Here is a 24,219-nt window from a genome sequence, read left to right as displayed (position 1 = left end):
GCCCAATCCAGAGGCACATTTGTGACATTAAGGGACCCCTTTCATGAATGCATCCTGATGCCGTGCTGTACATACATACTGCTGCAGACAGTTGCTCCCTGCAGTCAAAACACAGAGTTGACACAGAGTCCGGGCCCGTGTGGAGCTGACACTTTTTCCACCCTCTCATAAAGTCTGCCTTTATGACCACTTTTTTCAGCGTGGCTGAAGAAGAAATGACTCAAACTGGTGAACGTTAACATGCCACAAACGCTGCATTTACAGCAGTGAATTGTGAGCGATCGCTCTTCAATATGAACAGCGCCTTCTTTCACTCCTTGCCTTTTCCATTATAAGGCGACCAATGGACTTTTGACTAACTGCACAGGCTAGGATGTATGAATCATGTAGATCGATGCACTGAGACAAGCACCACTTTTTTAGCATCATGTTAAAAAAAGAAAACAACCATGACGCCACATAACAGTGATTTTTTCGTGTTTTTTGCATGTTCATTTGCTTGAAGTCTTGAACCACATGACAGTGTGATACAGAGGGACGCTTTAAATGAGGATACAGCTTGCTGTTTTTGCAAGGCCAGCTTTCGTGCAGTGACGCACGCTGCCAGCACTGCTCCTCTGGGACCACCATACACTCACACACACACCATAAGTGAGCACACACGCAAGGCCGCACACGCCACACCCCCGTGCAGCCACACGCAGACGTGCACACACAGAACTCCATCAGCTAAGAGGGGACAGATTTTCTATCAGATCCCCGACTCATATCCCAGACTCGAGGATCTCCGGCCCCCCCTTGGTTCTATTTCTGCTCAGAGAAACTAGGCTAAGAGGAAGGAGAGAATAGCGGTCCAATTTAGAGACACATAGAGAGACGGATATAGAGGAGAGGAGTCATGAGGAGCAGGGAAATAGGTGGTGGCTATAGTCGGGTCAGTCTGGGTTGGATTTGTCTTGTAAAGCACATGTTTCCATTGTTTATATATATAGTATGTGTGTGCGTGTGTGTTCCCCTTTCCCCTGGTTTCACTGTGTGTGTGTTTCTGAGTGAGAGGGAGCCAGTGGATGGAAGTCATTCATTCTGGCCAGAGTGTGACGGGCAGCGGTGAACCGCTCTGCTGATGTGGCCAGATCCTTCCCCTTCATTCCTGCAAAAGGGTGATCCCTTTTCATGTGTCAACCCCATCAGTATAAATAGTCTGGGAAAGGAAGAACGGGGGGGATATAATGAGTGAGGAGAAAGTGCATCTCTTCTGGTTGTTCTTTTGACCACTTTTTGGATTTAAGCGTGTGAGAGGCAGTAAGAAAGGGCGCAGGGAGAGAGCGACAGAGTGCAGAGGCAGGCCGAGGCGCAGAGCGCCTCAGACTGCAGCGAAGAGAAAGCAGACCACAAATATGCCCGACTGTGGCCGGCGGGCTCCTGACCGACTGCTCTCCTCCCTTGCCATGTGGCCGCAGTGGGTGGGGGACGTTTTTCCATTCCACTTCCTTTCCCTGCCACACAGAAAGGAAACGTGCTGCAGATGTCTGGGAAACAACGTAGAGCTGCCTGCATGGGATGGCTTCAGAGCTCGAACATGAGGGTAAAATCACCAAGAGATGGGGCGTGCCTGAGGGCGCTAGGAAGGTCAAGTCCTTCCGCCCTGCTGGTAGCGAGCGAACACCAAACTTCACCCAAAAGCCGCTTGTACTGTACACCGCGTGAGAAATACAGTTGCGCCATGTTGATTAAAGGTACCCTGTGGAGATTTGCCACTTGCAGTGCTGTGGCGTAATGCTGGTACATGTGGGTTCCTGTTTTGTTTGTATTGCGCACACAAACAAGGATGCACATACACGCAGGCAAGTGGATGGGCGGTGGGATTTACATCCTGCTGATGGTTTCTATGCTACTGATCAACACGCTGAGAAATGCAGCAATGCACCAATAAGGGCAGTAAAGAAGGCTGCTGGCATTACCATATGCAATGCAATATAAAAACACGCAACATGCTGATTCTAAAGTGGTTTTTGGTAAGAAACTGAATGTAAACATAACTTGTCTGGATACAAGAAAACTCCACAGGACACCTTTAAGTGCAGCTGCTGACACCATTGATGCAGAGGAGAGAAAATCCGCTGAAACCTGCATGATGTGGATAATCCACATACATTAAGGTCAGGATGAACCATTCAGGACATTACACCTGACAGCATCTGTTTCTTTGCACATTCATTCAGTTTAGCTGTTCCATTACACGTATTGATTCCTCATTTGGGTCCCTCCACTCCCATGACTGCAGTGGGTCTGCTAACGATAAAAGAGTTTTAGTCTGGAGCTGCGTCCAGACCAACATTAATGCTGCGTTTAAAAATGAAAACATTAAACAAAACTATCTTTCAGGACAAATAGCTCATACTCAAACACAATTTGATGTCATCTGGCAACAGACCATTTATTCAAATACATGCAAGTCCACATTCCTGGTAGATTACTGTGTAACATGAATAGTGTAATTCGACTGTTTATCTCGCTGTAATGGAGAGGAATGACAAAACTATTGCTTACTTAGTCATAATGTTCTAACCCGCTGTGCAGTGTTTTGGCATGTGATAAGCGATGGATGTATTACTCAAACTGTTCTTCCTGGATAATGTTTCATCTTCTGAACTGCAGCAACACGTCCACACCAGCGCTTCAGTGCTTTCCATCAAGGTAAAAAGTTCTTGTTTGTGAAACCCACCGATATCTACTCACAATATCCACTCACTAAAAAAATCACAATACAAAAAGTTATTTTGCTGATTTTGATGTGTGGATGTTGAGTCAGGGTTCAGAGTTTTAGTTTCATATCATGGTCTTTATGCTTTAAGCTATTCACTATGACTCTAACATCTGTGTGTGCTATAAAAAGCTCAAAACAAAAAGTGTACTTTAAGTGCACGGCCGGGTTTAGTTCCTGTTTCTTTTCAGTTCTGATTCTGGTGTGGAAGCCATTTGAAGCCAGAGTAACTCCTTAAAGACGACAGTTCACTAACTTCCAAGACAAAGCCGAACTCATGCCTGTGTGTGAGGAGGAATCTGCTGCTCACTTCTGTTTCAGTGATAAAACCACTGTGACGTCTGAGACAGCTTTCACTCTAATCTTCTAAATTTGTGACAGCCAAACTGGGGCGAAATCAAATTAAAGGCCTGTAGGTTTGCCAGCCTTACCACTTTGATTAATAGGGCTTTTTTTTATCCTAATTTTCTTTCACTAATCAAAAGCTTGAATTCAGCTCAAGGGCCGTGGTGCATTAGTCCAAGCCGGAGCGTGCTAAATATTTGATGGTAGTGGAGAGGATGTATTGTGAAGCATCGAGGGAGCAGACTAAACATATAGCTCATCAATAATACATCCGGGGCTAGCCCACTTGTTCGTATGAGATAATGCATTAGATGTATTGGAAAGAGGTGCAGTGAAGCGAAGCAAAGGTATTTGAGATGAGAGTGTCTGGCTATCAGGGGATCTCCGCGAGCTGCACTCGTTCACACCGGCGCCTCTCAGGAATACTGAACAGCAGTTGAACTCAACCTTGAATGTGGACCCGGAGGAGAGGTTTTTTGTGTGGAATTTTGAAAAGGAGCCACATTGACCGGAGCAAATCATTGAGAGACGCTCAAATAGTGTCTGGCTTTATCTAATAGAGAAGTGATACGGACAGCGTCCCTTTCCAAAACCAACAAAAATGCTTACATTCAGTTTGGCTGAGTCTCCGACCATTTAAACATAATCCCAGAAACCAGCCTCCAGTATCCACAACGGTATTATGCCATTCATGCAATGCATACTAATGCATAGAATAATGTCTGAAATATGGAGGCCTATTTGAAAGAAGCACTTTAAAGATGGATGAAATAATGAACTTTCAAGAAAGTTGGAATGAAAAGCAACAGGGGCAGTAATCTCTCACACACTCAGATTAAAACACAACAAGACGAAGAGTGTCCAGCCATGCTAGCAGCTCTGCGAGGCTGTCACCTATTTGGCCATAGAACAAAGTGCGGAGCAGAGAGAAATTTGGAAAAATTATGGACTCATCAATTGCAGTTTATCCAATGTGAATGTCCAAAAATTGTGCCAATCTATTTTATGTCACTGGATGAGTCAAAAGTGGGGGGGTCGTCACACTTGACAAGATTCATGAATGTCTGCAGAAGATTTCATGGAAATCCCTCAAATAGATGTTGAGATATTTCAGTTTGGACCAAAGAAGTGAACCCAGCAATCAACAAACAATACACACACATACACACACACACCATGCTGTGCTTTTTTTAATTATGGAAATGTGGTGTTATGTCGATGTAGGAACAGTTTGTCCATTAAAACAATGTTAAGAGTTCACTTACATTACATTGCATTACTTACTGTGTGTGTGTGTGTGTGTGTTTATGTGTGTGCGTGCGTCTGCCAGTGTCAGCACATGTGAATTGGAAAAATCCAGTCATTAATCCCAGTGCTTTTTTACATAACAGTGTGCGGGATTAAAGTCGTTCTGTAGTGTTTTTAATGAGATTTCACTCCTCCTCTCTCCTGTGTTTTCTGCTCTCTCTGTGGTTTGATGGGGATGTAGGGAATCCACTGCGAGGGATACTGAAACGAGGCGCTGCATAATTATCATAAACTGTACGTAAAGCCAGGACAAGCTTTCTCACTTGATCTTACTTAATGACACTTATTTAGACAAAGCATCTTTACTTATCCGAAGATACAGCAGCACGCTCTGAAATGCTGCTCATGCATTCATTTAAATATTTTACCTATCGACGATGAAAAGAATATATTTCTGTATATATATTTCTCGGCTTGACAGCTGACTCATCCGACTTCCCCTTGATTCGCTCACAGCGTGAGCTGTAGAGCATCAGGATGGGATGTCCACAGGCTGTCAGACTGACTGCCGAGACCTCAGTGCTGTTTCTGGAGAAGAGAGGGTGCAAGGCGACACCAAGCCTGATAAAAAGAGGAGAAAATGGGTGAAGATTTGTATTTTCAGCTCAATTTAGCGTCAAACCGCTACAGTGCAGCTATCTTCTCTGGATAATCACAGCGCTTCGACTTCACGAAATGGAGAATTCAGGGGCAATATGAGCCCAGCTGCTTCTATATGGATGATGTACGGCAGTTTTATTTTAAGACAAAAAAAAAAATCAAACATGATTTTTATTCATAAAACTGGGTCCAACTGAGTGAAAATTAAAAACACCAACAATACAAACAGCAGCAACTTTCTAGTGTGTATGGACATAAAATTTAGGTAGAAATTGAAATATCTTTATTTTTTTCAACTTAAATTAATTAATTACTTAAATCTTGCTCTTGGTACTGGGTTGTCACCACAACTCTGCCGTGTAGTTTGTCACAAGGCTGTTTTCGAGTGGACCGCGTGGAATCTTAAGTGTAACTCATGAAACAAGGAGGGACTGTCCACCATATCTGCTCTTTATGTACACAGCGATAACATCTGTTATCAATGACTCCTGGAGTTTTATAGCTGTAGAAATATGAATGTCACACTTGTTTTTCTTCCATCTTCAGACTTCCTCCTGTATTCCCATCACAACTACAGCCAGGGGGAAGACCAGTCAGACACATAAAAGCATTTTAATTCTGAGATGCTGCCAAGGTGACCTCTCTATAGCTGTACACGCCTCAGTACTCACAAGCAGTCCTACCAATGGCACTCACACACTGTGTCTTCATTTAAGGGGGAAGCCACTAATTTCCGACTCTATTTCATCCCGGTTATGGGGAGAGCAGTTTAGTTGAGGCCGTGGGGCTCATCTTTCATTGTCTCATGAATTAGATATGCACCTCATTACTTCCTCTGCTGTTTCATCAAACACTCTGAGAAACCCAAATATGTCTTCTTGCACAAACTTATAAAAATGACCTCAGAGGCCGGTTTGAATCTCAAAGCTCACAAAGGAAAATTACTATGAAACACAACTTGATTTCTCTGACAATGCGTCTGATCTCATTTTACATGATAAAAAACTTAACTCTCTAACTTTCCAGTCCGACGTCTCAGTCGTGAGAGTGTGACATGAGTTTCAGTTCTTCTTGCCATGGGAAAGCACGCCAAGGCATCTTTTCTGCTAATGTCTGGCTTCCTTCACATACCAGGCCTGTTTCATTAAAGAACAATCCACATACCTACAGCACACAGCCTCAGGCCTTACATGCACTTATCAGCAGTCGTTAACCTGCACTCTATGCAAATGAGGCTTTGCAGCCCAGATACTTCCATCAACAACCTGAATGACAACATGGGCTACTGCAGGAGGCTGTCTCCAAAACATCACAGAACAGAAAAAATGCCACAGCGTTTTACACCACAGCTACCACACACAGCAACATCTTCAGCTCAGTGCATCATGTTCATTGTTATAAATACATGCAATCAAAACGTAATCATTTTTGAAGTGGTGTGGTGACAGGCTGCCTGCAGATTTATGCATTTAAACATGGGCCAGTAAACATTTATGGTGCTGAAGAATCGAGAGAATGCTATAATAACCTACCATAGGCAGTGAGGTGTAACCAACCATTCTGGTGGACAACTGCACTGCAGAAACAAACACATAAACTCAGCCTGTCATTGTCTCATAAGCAAATTCTCACACAGCGCAGCCAGAAAAAGACAACACAGAAGTCTACTTGCCTGCTAATCAAGCTGCGCAGAGCTAAACTAGCCAGAATTTAGCTGAGAGGTTGAACTGATAAGAAAACATGACATGATGCTGTCAGACTATACATGTGGACCTATGTGTTCGCCCCCTGACAGCGCTGACATCTTGGAAACACAAAACCAGTGGCACATCCTCATAGGAGTTCAATCCTGAGTGTGAACATTTTACAGCAGAAAAACACACTAAACGACAGGCGTGAATGCGTGTGCGTGCGTGAGCGTGTCCATCTCTGACCCAAAACATTAACAGACAGTCTTCGACAGAGGTCAGCGCCCTCATTCAACCCCGGTTCTTCCCACAAACACAGTAACGCATACGCCAAACACAGTAATGAAAAAATCCTGCTGCAGTCTCTCCCAGCTCTGACAACATGACAGATATCCACAAACGAAATCATACAAGAAGTGATGAAAACACAGCAAACACACACAAGCCCTTATCCTGGGCCTGATTAGTGGATATAAAAAAAATTGCATAATCCCTCTGCAAGGCTCCGCTATTTACTCTATCGCATCTAAATGGGGGGAAAGATTACATTTTTCCTCAGGAGGGAAGGTTTCTCAAATATAGGGCTGCTGTAAATAAGCAGTCTAAATATTATTCTAGCAGCTGTGAGCTTCCAGGAGCCGAGAGCTAATATCACTGCGAGCTGCAGGTCTGCTTTCACAACAGCTGGCTGGAGCTCGTGCCGCGAGCTGGTCAATATTAGATTCCGATCCTCTCTAGAACGACTTGTTAATGTGTCAGAGAAAAAAAAATCCAATTTCAGGGAGTCTCAGGACATTACGGTTTCATCACTTGTAACAAATTCCAAGCTGCCGTTCTGTTGATCAATATTCAGAGGCTGTGTGTGTGTTTCACGTGGGTACGAAAGGGATTGCGTTGCATTTCCATGTCTTCATCACGTGTGTCAGCGGTCCGAGCCGAAGCTCTGCACTCAGGGGAACATCTGAATGACCTTCACAACATAGACATTTCACTTGTTTGTGTCTCTTTGTTTTTTCCCTCCTTTTTAAATGCCTCTCGGTGTGTGTGTTGAAAGGGATGACAATGTCACAGAGTGTGGGGGTGGCTGGAGGAAAGGGAAATGCACACTGTAGTCTGAGAAGTGAAAAAAAGCCGGGATCCATGCGCTGTTGACCGTTCAACTGTAGAATAAGGCACAAGGCTATTTTCTCTGTTGTTCCATACAGCGCACTATGGATGCAGAAACTGTTTAAACACATGCATACGTATTTTAATTCCAACAACATCGCGGCTCAAACATGCCCCTGTTAAAATTTGCTGTGCTAATCAGAAGAGATGGAATGCAGGGAGTGAACAAACCCTATCACATTTTTTCAGCAGGGATGAGCTGTTATTTGACAGCACGTCAAACGCTGCAAAGCACTAAACACATCCCAAATCTCCTCCCCCCCTTCCTGCACTCCTGCCTTATGCACGAAAAGACGGGTTTCACCTCTTTCTTCAGGTGAACACTTAGATAACGAGACAGGAAGAGAGGGGCGTCAAACTGCGACTGGGTGCTCGGATCATGTCGCTGTCACTCCGACATGTCTTAAAAACTCCAAACTGGACTGAGCAGATGCTGTGTTTATCTCAGGGCCGTCATCCTAAAGCGAGCTTGTAGGTGGCGAGCACAAGACCAAAGGAAACAGGAGCGGCCCGTCCTTATGTCCACACACACTCCTCTGATGACAAAGGGGAGGTCAGCGATTATCAGCCCACCCTCACCTTCAAACGGCAAAGATCAACAGGCTGCCGTCTTTTACACGTCGGCTCGTCAAGCTGCTGGAAGTGAAAAGATAAGAGTCTGTTGAGGGTTTCAATGATAAAAAGGGCCCTGTGTGTTGAAACAGCCTCTCTTCTTGGCTGATATTGGATTTTGCGGAGAACATGAGGTGAAGCTTTCTTCTAAATGGATGCACGGTGAGGGATTTCAAAGTCTGACACTGAGAGCCCCCCACCCTCAGACAGAATCCAGACAACTGCCAGTTGGCTGAGTTCTGACTCACAGAAGAAGTATATCGTTAGATGCAAATGCAAATCCTGCTGTAGGGTTATAAAGTACCTTAATCACCTCAATGAGCTGTCTTGCCGCTGCAGCTCCAACTCCTGACAATGTTTGCCAGCGAGCCAAAGTACAACATCTAACTTCCTGCATGCGCCTGTCCCTCGCCCCTCACGCAGTATCTTCCCCTAAAATCTCACCCTCCGCAAGAAAATCTATAGCATGGGCAGCACAGAGTATAAATATCCTGCCTCATGGCTGTGATGAGTGATGCAGGGTGCGAGGTTGGGTTGATGCCAGAATAACAGCTGTGCGGAGGGGAAGAGTCAAAGAGTCCCAGCACAGCGACCGTCAGCGCAGCCATGAAATGGCGCGTTCACGGGGTCACGGGGCGAAAGCTGCTGCGAGGGAAGTGCGTCTGCTCGATGGTAAAATCTGGAGTAGCCACATGAAAGAGCCTGCGCTGGCAGAGGAAGAAGCTCTGTCTAATTCCACCGGTTACTATTACAGACGTCGGCTAAATCGGAGCCTAAAGAACACACAGACTGTTTTCGCACAGCAGTGGGAATGGCACGCCAGGATATAGACATAAAGAGATTAGTGGGATATCTGTGGGAAACCAGTCTGGAAAAGTCCACGCGGTCACATATCGTGTAATTGTTAATGACTCCACGCAACCTCTGTTGAATAGTGTCAATATTGTGCTGTCAACAGTGAAGGAAAAGATTTTGAAAGATGTTGAAATGTATTACTAAAGTGCAGCCGTGCTGATGTTGGCTTTCACAGAGACGTCTCATACTGTACAGCGTCGTTCGTCTAATTCGGAACAGCTCGACATCAGATGGAAAAAGCACGATAAGAAAGAGGCAGCAACCCTATAAAGCAAATTACTAGAGGCCCTTCCATCTTTTTAACGCCTCGGCTGTTGTTTGGGGTCCTTTAATGTGAAAGCTATAAAACAAGAGAGGGTGAAGCGACCCGACGGCTAAACCCCAAAGCTACTCCAGCAGGGCCCACGCAGCCTCTCACACAGTTCGGCAGTGGGGAGACACTTCCTGTGTGTCTAATCCTGACATATTTCGCTGCAGCGCTTCATGTTACTGAGAAGATCTGCGGTGACTCGCTTCCAGCATTTGGGCTCGTTGCGCAGCAGCACAGTTATCTGCGCTGTATTTGTGCAGACCTTGATGTAATCCCGAATCCCTCCAGACAGACGACTACACTATCTTCACTTCTCTTCTCCGCTGGCCTCTGTGGAACTGAAAGCGCTGCACTTTCTTGCATTTTGAGCACCCGGAAAGAGCGCTGTTGCAGCATCAGACGGGAAATCACAAAGAAGACAGAAAATATGCTCAGTGTGTGCCCTGTGATTGCTTTATGAGGAAATGCTAATGCGGAGGACTGCCCTAGGCGTACGTGGACGGTGATAATGACTAGCCACAAAGGAAGTGGTAAAAACTATCCGGAATGAATCTGCATAGCCTGTCAGACTGGATAGATTGCATCCATCTTTCTAGTGTGCCAAAGAGCTTGCCTTAAGAGGATTATTACCTCGCTGTCATCTGTGTCTATATGTCAAAAGTTCACATGCAACGGCCCTGCACTTGTCCAGTGGGATGTGTCCCTGTTGGGGCGTTCCTGGAATGACAGCTTGACAGAGCTAACTCATCTTAAAGTGCCTGGAAGAAGCGCTAATCTGCAGCTCCCCGACATTTCTGTTCACCACAGATTAGGCGGCAGACTGTACCCCCCAAATTGCTCCTTTGTGATCTGAGAAGCGGGTGAGTCTGGGTGCGCGCAGGAGGGGGGGTGGATAGAGTTAACACACACCAGGGTCTACTGATTTAGCAAGCAAATAACTTTAAGTGCTGAGTGTCTGCCCAGATATCCTCATATTCTCTGAAAAAAAAAAAAAAACACTTAATCCCTTCTTTATGATAAGCTGTCGAGGAGCTTGGACCGTCTACCCCGAGACCAACAACGGGATTTAAGGTTTCAAAGCCACCTCAAATTAAATTAAACATAGTGGCCCTCTAAATCTCAGAGCTCGTATGCACTCCAAAAAGCAAATGGAGTATACAGTAAGTGGCTGTGGATTAAATGGCTGCTTCCAAAGGCCAGAAACAAGTGACCCAGCCGGGGCATCGTAACTCATCCGGCTCTGCTTCGGCCTCCACTCCAATCTTGCACGCCGGGATCTCCATCTATCTCATTCCCCCGCATACCTCATCAGGACACCCTCAGACACCCGCTGACGCTCCCCATCTCTGCCTCGTCCGCATCACACACTGTCGCCTGAAGGAGCAAGCTCACTGCATAGAGTCTGCAGCTGACTGCTGTCTCTCACAGCCTCCTTCTCTTCAGCACCACTCAGACCTAATCGTGGTCTCCTCTGCGCCTCTTCACACTTAGATTTGGCATTCCGCAACAAGGAAAAATGGAAATAGCAGAAATTTGAGCTGCTTGTAGCTCTCTGATGATTCCTAGTTGAACACACCTCGTTACAAGAGTGAAACAGATACTGAATGCTAAATCCTTTTTAAAAGGGATGGAGAGGTTCAAAAGTTCATGCATTCATTTGCTTAAATTACACTAAATTTCATTCCCAAGCTGAAGTAACTCGCTGTTAAAAATTTCAAGGATGATACAATCAGTATTGAGTTTGCTTTTTTAATTCTCATTCTAGTGCCACGCTGAGATCAAAAACATGCCTTCCAATATGCAGCAGCTTAAGTCTCAAGTCTCGTACAATTACTTTGTTTTGAAGCAGAGCCTCCTAACAAACTGGTGGTATTAAATATTCAAGTCTTGTATAAAACATGCTGGCAGGACATCTATCAAACCCAGAACAAAACAAAGTCCCATAAAAGAAAAAAAAAAGACGGTGTGACTTCTCCATTCTTTTGTGGCTCTCACCATCATCTTGGATCAGTCAGGGGTTGGAATCATAAACACCAGTTTGTGATTATATGGTGTTTTTTTATGTGTGTGTGTGTGGGGCTTCACCTCTGACACTGGGGAACGACAGAAAGATCCAAGTCTTTGACTCTGCTGCTGTGCAATTTTCCCATCATTGTTGTGGAGCAGAATGGCTCTGGTGTCTGGAATGGTCGCCCTCTGTCTTGGTGACAATGCTTTAGTGATCCACACACACTACAGTAATGGCTGTCGGTACAAAGAGCTTTTGACGACGGGGGGACCGGCAGCGCTCGGGCTCAATGCTGCCAGCGCTCCGCGTCCACTTCCCTCTGACTGCCGGCCACTGCAGCAGGCGGCCCCTCCCCTCACAACTCCCCTCTCTCTCATTCAGCCCCTCTTGAGATGGTCGGGAAAGTCTTTTTTTATTTTGTGTGTGTGTGTCTGTGAGCGCTTTCTGTGGGTGTGCGCTCATGCTTGCCTAACTGACATTAAGATCTATGGGATGTGCTTTGGGTACCTGCTACTGAAAAGGTTTGAATGTGAACAAGAAAGCTGGAGAAGAAGAAGACAGCAGAGCGATTAGAAACAAGAAGAAGAGACAGAATGCTGATGGTAGATGGAGTCCTGATGGAACACAGGGAGGAAGAAGGTGGTGATGGAAAGCAGACACCGGAAACTGCATCAGGACGACACAACATTGAAGCAAAATGTCCTATTTTAGCAATAAACAAGCGCAATACTGATATTATATAGATATATTATAAAGCCCTGTTCCCCCTCTCCCACTCTCCCACACACACACACACACACGCACTTGGAGTGCTGCTTCCACCCCCTAATTACTACTGCAATGTGGAGAGTGCAATGGAGAGGAGGGCTTGAAGAGTGACAGACGGAGATGGAAGGTGGATGCGGGAGGGAGAATGGCAGATCGGCTCTTGCTTCACGTCTTAGCTGTGTCGGATGCACATGGTTGCTGGTCCTCACTCTGTACGAGGGTCCGACGCACATGCTGCACATGCATAATGCAAAACAAGGTGGCAGGGACGGGATGGGAAGGGACCCCTCTGCACCACACGAGCACAGCCTCTTCCCACGAGGGTTAGCCCGAGCTGCTGCGACCCAACACCCCACCCCAACCCCATCGCCCTGCGCTCCCTTCCTCCTCCCTTTTCCACTTTCTCCTCATCTCTCTTCAGTCACTCGTCTTCCTGTCACAGCGCAGCGAGCGCTCGGAGGGCCTGCGAGGGATTTTTCTGCCTTGCAATTCATGTGATGGGAGGAGCAGAGACAGCGGTGGCAGGATCATGATGGAGAGGACAGAGGAGAATAGAATTGTTTGCAAGCCCCCTAATGAGGGGTTTCCTCTGATCAAAGCATCCGGAGGTGTACGGGGACAGAAGTACAAATCGCTGCTGTAGAGGGAGACTGATTCATCTGTGACTGAGGATGAGGATGCAGCTTTTCATGCAATCTGCTGCGACCGAGTGGTGCTTGAAGATGTTAAGATTAGATATGCCACATGAATGCATTCCTGGTGCGGTTGTAGGCCGAGCAGCTAAAGCGTTCCCGCTGTAATGATCATTCAGGCTTTGCGGCTTGACTCTTTACAACTGACAGACTGGACCTGAAGCCTCCAGGACGAGGAGCTGTAGGCATGTGGCTGTGGATTAAGTGCACACATTGTTCTGTTTGAGCTCGCCACTCCTTCTTTGTGCCAGGGGCTACAAAGTGAAATTACACACATTTATCCAGACTTATCACTTCAGAAATCTTAATGCAGGGTAATTACATGCTAAGCAGCGAAAAATGTGTGAAGAAATAAAAGAAGACGATCTCAAATAAGATTTTGAAGTAGACTTCTGTTGTGTGTCTGTATCACATAAGAAAGTCCTTCAGAGTATCAACGGACACTCGCACTTTAACCAGGACGGCATCTCTTTGTACAGAGGAGCCCACTCTCCCCGTGACCACACTTCCCTCCATTCTCCATGCTGCAGCAATATCTTTAACCCATGCAGTGCCATAGTCCGATGTCCAAGCCTTGACAAGGAGCCTCAATACATAATCCAGCTCCCAAATACTGGGGAACCTGAGGTGAGGTTAAAATGTTGACCTGAGTCATTAATCATAACAACAGGATACCTGATTTTTGTTTTAAAGGAATTCATGGGCTGATGATGAACTACAAATAAAATGATAAATAAACCTTATTGATACCCAGACAGAAACATGGTGTGAGATTACAAACAGAACAATTTAAATCATGTTTTTCTGCCTTATAACAGAGTAATATCTCATAAAAACACATTTAATACATCTATAATTAGTCATCTTAGCCACATTGAATTAACTCATCACTTCATCATAATCGGGCTCAAACTAATGCACTTCACACATTTTAACACACTCCAAGACCACAGGCTTATTTTCCATCTGTGCAGAGCGCTCAGTCTGGATAAACTACGCCGTGGGTCTCAGCTACACTGACAAGAGATGCGGACACTTGAGGAGGATCGACCACATGGCCTCATCGCAGCATCACGCGTCGAGCTGCCGCACAGCACAGACTACAGCCTGGACCACATCGACATGACTGATCCCTCATAGGTCTGACAGATGAGCCCACGGGGACACCTCTCTCACTCACACACACATACACACACACATACACGGGCGCACGCACAGTGCGAAAGCATGCAGTCAGGTTGGTGGATGTGATCGCCTTAATTGATCGATCTGCAATTATCTACCAACCCCGGAGGGAAAAAAATCCTGAATGTCAGGCATTTCCTCGGGTGATAGCGAGGACGTGTGTGTTATCTGTTTGGACTACAGCACACGGTCCACATGCGTGGAGACACAAACAGCCTTGTGGTTTCAGCAGATTGTCCACTGCGCTTGGGCAAGCCCATTGTTCCGCCCGCCTCAGCTGAGGTGAGCCGGCAGCTCTCACAGGCAAATTAGTGCAAGAACCATCATCCAGCCACTAAAGATCAATGAACACAAATATTCTCATACAGGTCTAAGAAGGGAGGGCTCTTACCGACTACAGTGTATCTATCCATGTAATTGAGGACGTTCCCAAAGCTGAGGATCCCGGCGGCAGCGGCCGGTGAGCGGCATCTGAGCAGCGCGGCGCGGAATTTCTGGCCCGGCTTGCACGGGTGAAGGTCCGGGTTGGACTTCAGTCCGGGACTCATGCTGCCCGACAGCGTGCGCACCTCATCCGAACTGCTGCAGCCCTCAATCTCGCACCCATCGCTCTCCACGCACATTTTCTGGCACGAAAGATCCAGCGCAGGAGGGGGTGAAAAAAAAAGGTGTAGAGAGAGAAAAGAGCTGAAGAAGGAGCGGACTCAGCGATGGTCTGTGATCTGAAGTGGGATTATTCGCGGTGGGGTTGTTGTCTTGTGTGCTGAAGCGCAGGAGCTTCTCCTCTCGGGCTCATATTTTTCTAGCAGTGCGCTCCTGAGTTTTTTTTTCTGAGGACCAGGCGCTGTAGTGCAGGGGGCGTGACCCGGCTCGAAAGACTCCGCCCCCCTGAAACCCTGCAGCGAATGATGGAGCCGCACCTGATCCTGTGCCGCAGATGCTACGGAATTGCAACCGGAGTGTGGTGCGGTTGGAAAAAGCTCTCTGTTATTTCGGGAAGCTGACAGTGGTGGGAAATAGGTGGGTGGGTGTGATGAAGTTTATTTATATATTTATCAATCGTCATCGATCACATTTGCTGTGATGCTGACTATGAGACATATTACTACTGAATAACTGCAGGCTGATAGAAGTGGGTCACTAAAGTGTGTTGCACAGACACATTTAGAGATGAGAGGAGGCTACTGATCCGGCCCTGGTGTGCTCATATTTTCAGCACAAGGTCCCAAAAACATTGCTGCATTTACTTTTAGATTTTCAGATATTTTTCCTCTCTCCGTGAATCTGAAATATCAAAATATGACTATTCTGATGCATTTTTTCTGATCAAAGTCAACTATATGTATTTGTACAGCAAATTTAAAAATAATGTGGAGCATTTTGTTATGTCAAGAGCTGAGATCGTGAGAGATAATCTGCCATTAGTAAAAATAAACACACATAATTGAGATGATATAAGTAAATTAATTGTCATAAAAGGACAACAACATTGCAGAGAGAACAAATCCATAAAAACAATCAAATGAAAAACATAGTGTGAGCAGTCATGTCTTCATGATGACTTTGATGAGATGGGTCTTTAGACGGGTGTTAATTAGATTAGGACCCCTGGATTTATGGTGGGAGCGTTGAGGAGCAGTGATTGGGTCTGGAGTGTGAAGAGCGGACGAGGAGTTCAGAGGTATGACCTGATGCCAGTCCATGCAGCACTTTAAGAACAAACAAGACAATCTTCAAATCAATTCTGTGCCTCACAAGCAAGAATAGGTGATATATGGCCTCTCTGCTGCATTTTAACAGGGAAAATAAGAATAAATACAAGCATGAACGATGTCTCTGAATCCTCAACAGGCGGGACTGATTTTAATTCTGCAAGTGATCTAAGATGGAAGAGATAGTGCCGACAACAGAGCTGATTCGTGCGTTGAATTTTAAACTAGAATCAGAGATAACACCAAGACTTCTTGAGTGCGAATTTACATTCAATGACAGAGGGCCGACAGTGTTGATTGCTGTGTTGGAGCAGAGATTAATGAGAGATGGAGTGCATTTTATGAAGATGTTGCATCATGAAAAACAGCCACAGCATCGGGCCTTATGTGAAGCACAGCTACAGTGTAGGAACAGGCAGCTTTGTCTCCCTGCAGGGGAAAGACTTTGCTGTTGTCATCTTTCACGTTTGATGAATTCTTCTGAATTGATGATGTTAAAGAAAGCAAACCTTTTTGTGGCAGAAGACAAGTTCTTTGTTGGCAGTGTTACGGAAGAAGTTCTGTTCATTTCAGACATATGTTTCAGCACTGCCACAGTAATTTCTGGTGTCTCATAAGCCCATGCAAGGTGGACACTTGTGCATGACTTAATAAACAACGAACTAAAGATGTGTTGAATTGTGAAGTGAGTTAGATTAATGTGTTCAGAGGAAGCCTCACAATGGTCAAAAGCGATCTATACTAATTACTGACCAAAGGAAACAGGCTGTTTCCTTTTCTGAATGAAAGATCTGGTCAGGTTTAGAGGAACTGCTGTCAAGGTGTGTGAGAACACGACAACATTTCACTGGTTACTGGGCTTTCCCACCTCGAGCAATGAGCTCTGACAGCAGTGCAAGTGAACTGAGATTATTATTGCTGTTTAGTCAACTCATATTTGAATGTTTTGAATGGTTTTCATGTTCTGTCGTTGAATGCGATGTTAATGGTACTTTTTCTTTCTTGTATGCAGTGTAAGACCAAAAATCGCTGATTGTTTTCTTTGAACACGGAAGAGTTGTTGCAGCCAAGGATCCCAATAAACAATAAACTCTAACTTTACAGTAGCAGTGACAGCTATGACCACTTTTAGGGGTAAGCCGTGGTTGTACACTGGAAATCCAACAGAGGGGGAGTTTGTCCACAGTAATGTAGAGCACAAAGAAGAAATGAGAGTTTCAGTGGAGTTTGTCCTGTGGGGGCTGATATCATCATCATCTTAAAACGTTATTTCGGAGAATTCTGCCCATCACTACATGTCGGGGCAAATGATTTGTTTCATACCGTCTGTCTGAGCCGAGTGAATCAGTGTCCATCTCTGCACTGCATACATTCAGGAGACGCTTACATTAAAAACAACAGCGGTGCTTTAAGAAGTCTCCAGATGACGCTGAAAATGGCTGATTATTTTAATTGCAGTGCTGAAATTACCAAAAGTACATTTTCACTCACAGTCACAGCAGACCCATCACAGTGCTGATTTTCACTCTGGCCCATATGTCAGCTCGTCGGGGGGGTTCTGAATGAGCTTCGCTCCAAAAATACTCTTATTAGATAAACATTTGTGGCTGCAAAATGAAAAACACAAAACTTAGCAGAGTAAATTTGTAATCTGAGAGCAGTGAAGTCCCGTTTTGCTTGTGAAGCATATTCACAAACAATCTTCATCACAACAGAAGGGCTTGGCGCAGCAGCCAATGAAGAGTGAAGCGGTAATGCTGCATGAATCCTACTATTGGGTATGTTTGTCTGCGGCATTCCTGGTGGCTACAGGATAAACACAGAGGAAAAAATAATCTGGTTCGGTTAAGAAAAGATGAACACAATGTAACTGGCTCAGTTCTGACAGTGTCAGCAGTTTGTGTACAGCCACTGCTGTCCCCAACTTCATTACAATCTATGGCAGAGATGCTACAGGAAGCTTTAACTGCTTGCAGGGACTTTGCTCTCCTCTGGTCCCATACTCTCTGTCTTAAAGCTACTGGAAGGCTGCTGGGTTTTTAATTAATCACAACCATGACTTAAACACCACTGACAAAGGTGACGGTGCCTTGTAGCACTGCACATCGTGTTGTTGTTGTGTGATGTGAGATATTGGAGCGCTCGCGGCTCAATGAGTTTTCGGCGGGATGACTTTTCGTGCGATGAGCTTCTGTTGTGAGCTGACTGTGCGCCTGATAAGGAAAATGAGCTGTGTCTGAATGGGTGAGAACAGGCCAATCCTGCATGCAGATGAGTGTTTCTGTGCCATCTGTGTTCTGTCAGAGAGGTGCCAAAACGTCTCCAGCTAATTGTTACATATCCCATTGTGTACATAGATAAGAACTATTCTGACTCTGCCAAGACAGGAATCCAAAACTGTCCCCAGCATGATCACCGATATCAGCGGGAGGAGCTTAGGGAGTTTTGTAACACTGAACCAGGACACGCTGAATGAATTTGAACAGAAAGGTGTGAGGCAGAGCAAGAGAAGCTGGGATGTTGTCGATGTAGGACGAGTTCAGTGATTGAGTGTGAGGTGGAAGCAGTGAGGGGGCACTCCTGACAAACTGCACCAGTTTGATTTCACTGAGCCGGACGGGACATTGTCCAAAGTAGGCTCTTATTTCAAATAATGACTGCGTGACAGATACTGTGCTCGAGTTTATTTCTACCATACGCTCCGGTGTAGAAATAAAAGTATACAGTCATATAAACTGAAAGTAAGATAAGTAAATAAGATCAACCTTTTTGTTGGTATTTAAACTTGCGAAAGCTAAGCTAAATGTGGGAGGGAGGTAGATAGAAGATGAGGGAGGATGAATTCTGGCATCAGTTTGGGAGAAGGCTGGGCGCCTGCCTGGCTCTGCTCTGCAGGCGTTTGGCATAGCAAGGGTATCAGAGCTGAGGTCTGAATCCATTCGCATGCACCGAGTTGACCTATATTGTTTCATTCAGACTATAATGAAAAAGTTCTGCCAGCACAACCTAAAGCCCCTCATGGTATTTGTTTTGCAGAACAACTTTCAAAGCAATCATCCACTTACTTCCCGATAACTTTGATGTCTGAAAATCCCCTCTGTTTGAATCTGGAAAGTATGATGCAAACAGCGCAGCCTGGGAGCCTCAGCAGAAAGCGATCAAGTGCTACTGACAAGAATTGTTTTTGTAACGCTGCAGACTGACATCCAGGATAAGAGGATGCAGGAAAAGAGAAGAGAGCCAAACCCAGCCAGCGGTCTCACGCGGAGGGCTTAGGAGGGAGCCCCAGTAAACAGTTGTTCCTGTCTCCCTCTCTGGAGCCCCCACCTCCCCTCCTCTTTCTCTGGGATGTGTTTGATATGCTGGTCATGTCTGTGGGATCCTGTGTGTTTTTCCATCGAATGGCAGAATGGCTCGGTGGACCCGGACCTATCTCTTGTATTATTCTGCTATGTGGCCCGGAGCCGCTGAGTCACTGCCCCGGCCTTCCTTCCTGTCTCGGCTCAGGCCGAACATCCAGTGCAGGATGGCAGATAACCTGCTAATCGGCGGGCCCAGCGGCTGCGGGACGATAAGGCCGGCTCTCTGTGCATCCTATCATGTGGCTGCCAGTGAAGTTTAAATGTCCCACTGACACGTGTCTATCAGCTGTGTGTCCAGCAGCTGTGCATCGGGTGAACACCTCCCTGCCTCTTTAAACTCATGAAGTTCACAAGAACTACGGCGTATCCAGCCATTATAGCCTTTGTGTTTTCACTGTCATCAAGCAGATTTCAACAAGATTTACTTAAACTAATAGATATGCAGGTTTGAGGTATCTTTTCAGGTCAACAATTAGTTAGACAAGATAAAATATTTCTATTGTTGTTTAACTGGTTTATGGATTTTTTGTTCAGGCTGTTCAATGGGTCTAATTTTTGGTTATTTCAATTCTTCTTGCAGTTCTGCTCTTCAACATTTCTTATTAATCCCCCCTAAAGCTGCACACTGAGTCTATCTGGACATTTCCACAATGTGTAATTGACAGCGCTGATGTTTTCGTCTGATTGTCGTTTTTAATGTATTTAAATCCCTATTTTGTTCTCTGTCTTTTAGCTTTTTTCTTCTGTGAACCTTGACTCTGGAAACGAAGTGAATTTAGATTGAAATAAATCAACAAAAAGTTAAGCAATTAAAGCAATCAAGGAACTGTTGAAATACAGTAATCACACCACAACTTGTGATTCTCCTATTGTTGCCTTATCAGCCGCTTTTACATCCGGTTAAATATGCACATTTTCCCTTCCTGTACCAAGGAACAAGTGTCCCAGTTTCCCCGAGTACACTGTGTACATTAAAGACCCGGACGGACGGGATGAATAGGCCTCCCTGATGTTTGGTTTTGCTAAGGAAAAAACAACCAGTTGTACATTCTTTTCAGAGGAGATGAGATGTTTCAGCGGAGTGGATTTCGACATCTAACATCTGTCTTTGTCCTGTCGGCAGGATGGCGGCCTAAAGTCACACTGATATGGTTTTATTCCCTAATAAACAGCCAGCGGTGGTGCCAAGTCACATCAGGTAGTGACTAAAACTGTCACTTCTGATGAGCTGCATGCTGTTTGAACCAGGCCGAGGAGCAGATCCACCTCAACTGCCACTAGATCATGTGTGTGTGTGGGTGTGTGTGATCAGTTCAACCAATTGAATATTTTTAAATCTTCTGCAATTGTTCTATTCTTGGAATAGAATTGAACTTGTTCCATTTCTATTTGACCCATGTAATCAATTCATGCAATTGATAGAAATGGTTGACCCAACAGTTAGGCAGTGAAGCATTTAACTCTTTCACACAGGCCAGTGAGCAGAAGAGACTGAGGAAGATCTCACTCCGTTCATTCATAAGAGCTCGGACTGATAGCTTTGACGTAGGCCTCTATAACTTCAACAGAATCATGCTATAGTATTGCCAGAATATTTGGTTGGTGCAGCAAATTACACATATTACAAACTGTGACTTTGCACAGTGAGCTCCTGCCCTCACTGATGTCTGGGAGCACCGGACCACCCCACTTCCACTCTCCTCGCATTCATTTGTTTTTGGAGCCGGAGCCGTCTCGGCTTCGGTCGGCCTTGAGGTGTGGGCTGTGCCATTCTGACCTTTTCTCATCCGCTGCGACCTCCTGGCTTCTGGACTGTCTGTGCCTGACAGCAGCTTGCTGTAGCTGCGGCAACCCCCCACCCTGCCCCTGCCACGTCCTCCCAAACTCAAGCTACAGGGTGTCTGGCGGCAGAGCAGCTGAGGATTTGAATAGATCTGGCCTGATGTCTCCGCTCCTTGGAAGCATGATCCGGGGGCTATAAAGTACAGCAGTGACTAAATATAGCATTCAGGGGCAGAGACAGCTTCTTTTATCTGCTCATTTAATTATTTATTTGACAGCTCCATCCAAGCTGGACTCCCTGGTCGGGGGTCATCAGTCTCAGTTGATGTGTCTGGGAGGTAAAACCAGCCCTGACTCTGATGTCTTTCCCCATATCAGCATGTTGATCTCCTTTGTTTGGATGATTTCTCCACAAAACTGCATTCTTTATACAGCTGAAAAACTTCCATCAAGCTCTACCTAATTGGAGAAATTTGAGCTTCTATGTGGCAGAGGTTGACTTGCAGTGAGACCAGATCTATGTGGTGCTGTAGGTCATATTTATAGACTGCATGGGTCTTTGTAATTACCCCATGGCCATGGCTGTGTCTGTGAATCAGCTCTCTCCAGCCCAGTGGCCAGCGAGCCTCTGAAACCGGAATGCTAAATACATAGGACCAGAATGTGCATATGCCATTATATGGCAAACCTCAGATTTGGCTTCATTTCCATTGTAGTCCACGTTTGTACTCCCTGCTCCAAACAAAGACATTTGCATGACAGTGAGAAATGGCTTGATTGATCTGCTATGCAGCCCTGTATCAGGAAGTGAATCATGCACCAGCAGCAGCAATCATTCGCATAATAACACTTTTTTCCACACTGCTGTTTTTCTTCCAGTGATATTTCACTCTTTGACTGCAACTGGCGTATTTGCATTTACAATCACCAAAACTCCTGCGTTTATTAATGCCGGCAATTTTTTAAATGTTGCATGTGTGTGTAAACCCGTATGAATCATCACCCCCAACGGTCCAATCAACACGTTTAATTTGTTCTTGTATCACACGTCAAATGCATCAATAACTGTGCAGTGGGGTGTTAGTGTTAGTCCTGTTTTTTTTTTTCTTTTTTGCATAAGCAACACGGCTCTTCTTTATGAAGTGGGGTGTGAAGACAGGAAGGCCCATATGATGTAATTGTTCACAGAAGGGGCAGTGCAGAGGGTGGAGAGGGCTCTTCCTCCATATGATGTCATGTCACCGCAGCAGTTCTCGGGCGATAAGGACAGAGGGCAACATCACATCCACAAATGTGGTTTGACTCCTCTTATCAATGTCTTGCGACCGATCGGTGGAAGGGTGAGAAAAACACGAACGTGGAGCAGATAGGCTGCTTCTTCTCTTCCAAGTAAATATGTGTGATGCACATGAGCCATTTCCTGGTTATTACTGATATCATGACAGCATACTGATTGAATCCTCACCGCTCCCATATTATAAGTATCAGCGCGTTGTTTCGTGCGACTGCGTCTGAAGGGGGGCTGTTTTTCACGGCTAAAACGCTCCCTATCCCTGAGTAAACACTGACTGTATCCGCTCTCCCTCTGGCTCCCGGCTCCCTCATTGATCGGCCTGGACAATTTATTAGCCATTGTGACAGTTTCCTGTACAGCCAGGGTCGACAGGGGAAACGGAGAGGTATGCAGATAAAGTGCTCCGAAACATTGTTCACAATACCTATTGTGTTTTAATTGCAGGTTGAACTGTTACCTCTAGAATGTTTTCCACATACCTTTCAGTGTGCGTGTGTGCTTGTTTGTTATTCCACATGCACGTCCTGCTGCCCAGTCTATTCCCTCAGCATACTGAGTGATCGCATAACTTCTGGAAAATGACAAGCTTAAGGCTGAAATGCTCAAAAACAAGAGGAAATTCCCGAGAATTCCACAATAAAGCAATTAAACCTATAACAATGGCTCAGCGTCCTTGAACTATAGCTTTCATCCATCCGTAAATGACGAGTTCAGCCCGCAGTTTCGACACTTCAGTAGGAAATATTTAGTAAGAAATGAATCAGCAGATGAATTCTGCGACAGCATTCCAGCCAAGTTGTTCTTCTGTGCAGCAGCTATGGAGAGTAAACAAACTATGATGACAATTCAGCTCAATTATTAACTGAACTTGTACCTGAGAATGCCAGGGGCAGTGACCTTTGACCTCCCTGCATGGTTTACTCCAGTACAAAACAATGGAGACATGCAATGACATGCCGCAGTCAGGATTTGCCAGGGGACACCTCTGCAGCAGCAGTCTGCACAGTTTGGAAACTGGCTGACAAGCAGCTGTCGTACGAGGGTATGGAAATATGGCCTGTTTGTCTGGTCTCGTCTTTGACAAGAGCAGCCAAGCTGAAGATGATGAACGCTCACACCGATCATGTTCCATGAACTCAGGAGAGGTCACAGACTTACACTCACAGTTTAGGGTTCAGCAAATATCAAAAGTAAACACTCAAACGCTCTGGAAGAGGCAGAGGTAGACACATGGTTAGTGTAGTAAAACATCACACAGACAACTGTAGGCGTCCCTGACAGTTTTACTAATGAGGGGATCCTCCAGCATGTGAGAGAATGAGAGTTATATGACTCCATTAACTAAATGGAGTCATATAACCTTCATGCTTGTGCAAAAGTCCAAGATTTCAGTCTGTGTTGTGCTCATGTTACATTGCTGTCACCTTCACTCTTTAATATCACTCCTGCCTTTACTGTACAATATGAAAACACGATGATACTAGAAAGGAAAATGAAAAGCCCACTCTTAGAAGAAAAGAGAAAAACTCTTTAAGGAGTAACACCTGTGAAAATGAATTCTTGACCAAATATGAGGTGGTGTTAAAATATGTTTTCCATATGTCTGCAGAGCGTATAAATCCATGTGCAGGACTGGGCAGCATTATTTTGAGGCTGTATTTTGTGTGGAAGAACACGGTAGCTCAAGGTAATGACTAGGAGCAGACTGTGGTCAGAAACCAGGGACTTGTTTTTCTTTAAATACTGAATATAATTAGGCCACATCCT

General features: G+C 45.3%; 1 protein-coding gene across 2 annotated transcripts in view; it reads right to left on the bottom strand.

Moving 5' to 3' along the window:
• Nucleotides 1–15,096, bottom strand: part of spns2 (spinster homolog 2 (Drosophila)) — a 60,189-nt gene extending 45,093 nt beyond the window's left edge. For both annotated transcript variants that reach the window (XM_041952937.1, XM_041952936.1), the window contains exon 1: nt 14,694–15,096. In XM_041952937.1, coding sequence (XP_041808871.1) covers nt 14,694–14,925 — 232 coding nt within the window. In that variant the 5' untranslated portion in view covers nt 14,926–15,096. The remainder of the gene's footprint in view (nt 1–14,693) is intronic.
• Between the last annotated feature and the right edge of the window lie 9,123 nt (nt 15,097–24,219).

This window comes from Chelmon rostratus, chromosome 14 (genome assembly GCF_017976325.1).
Source record: "Chelmon rostratus isolate fCheRos1 chromosome 14, fCheRos1.pri, whole genome shotgun sequence".
NCBI lineage: Eukaryota > Metazoa > Chordata > Actinopteri > Chaetodontiformes > Chaetodontidae > Chelmon > Chelmon rostratus.
Note: the sequence above shows the minus strand (reverse complement) of the source record. Positions and strands in the feature narration are given on the sequence as shown.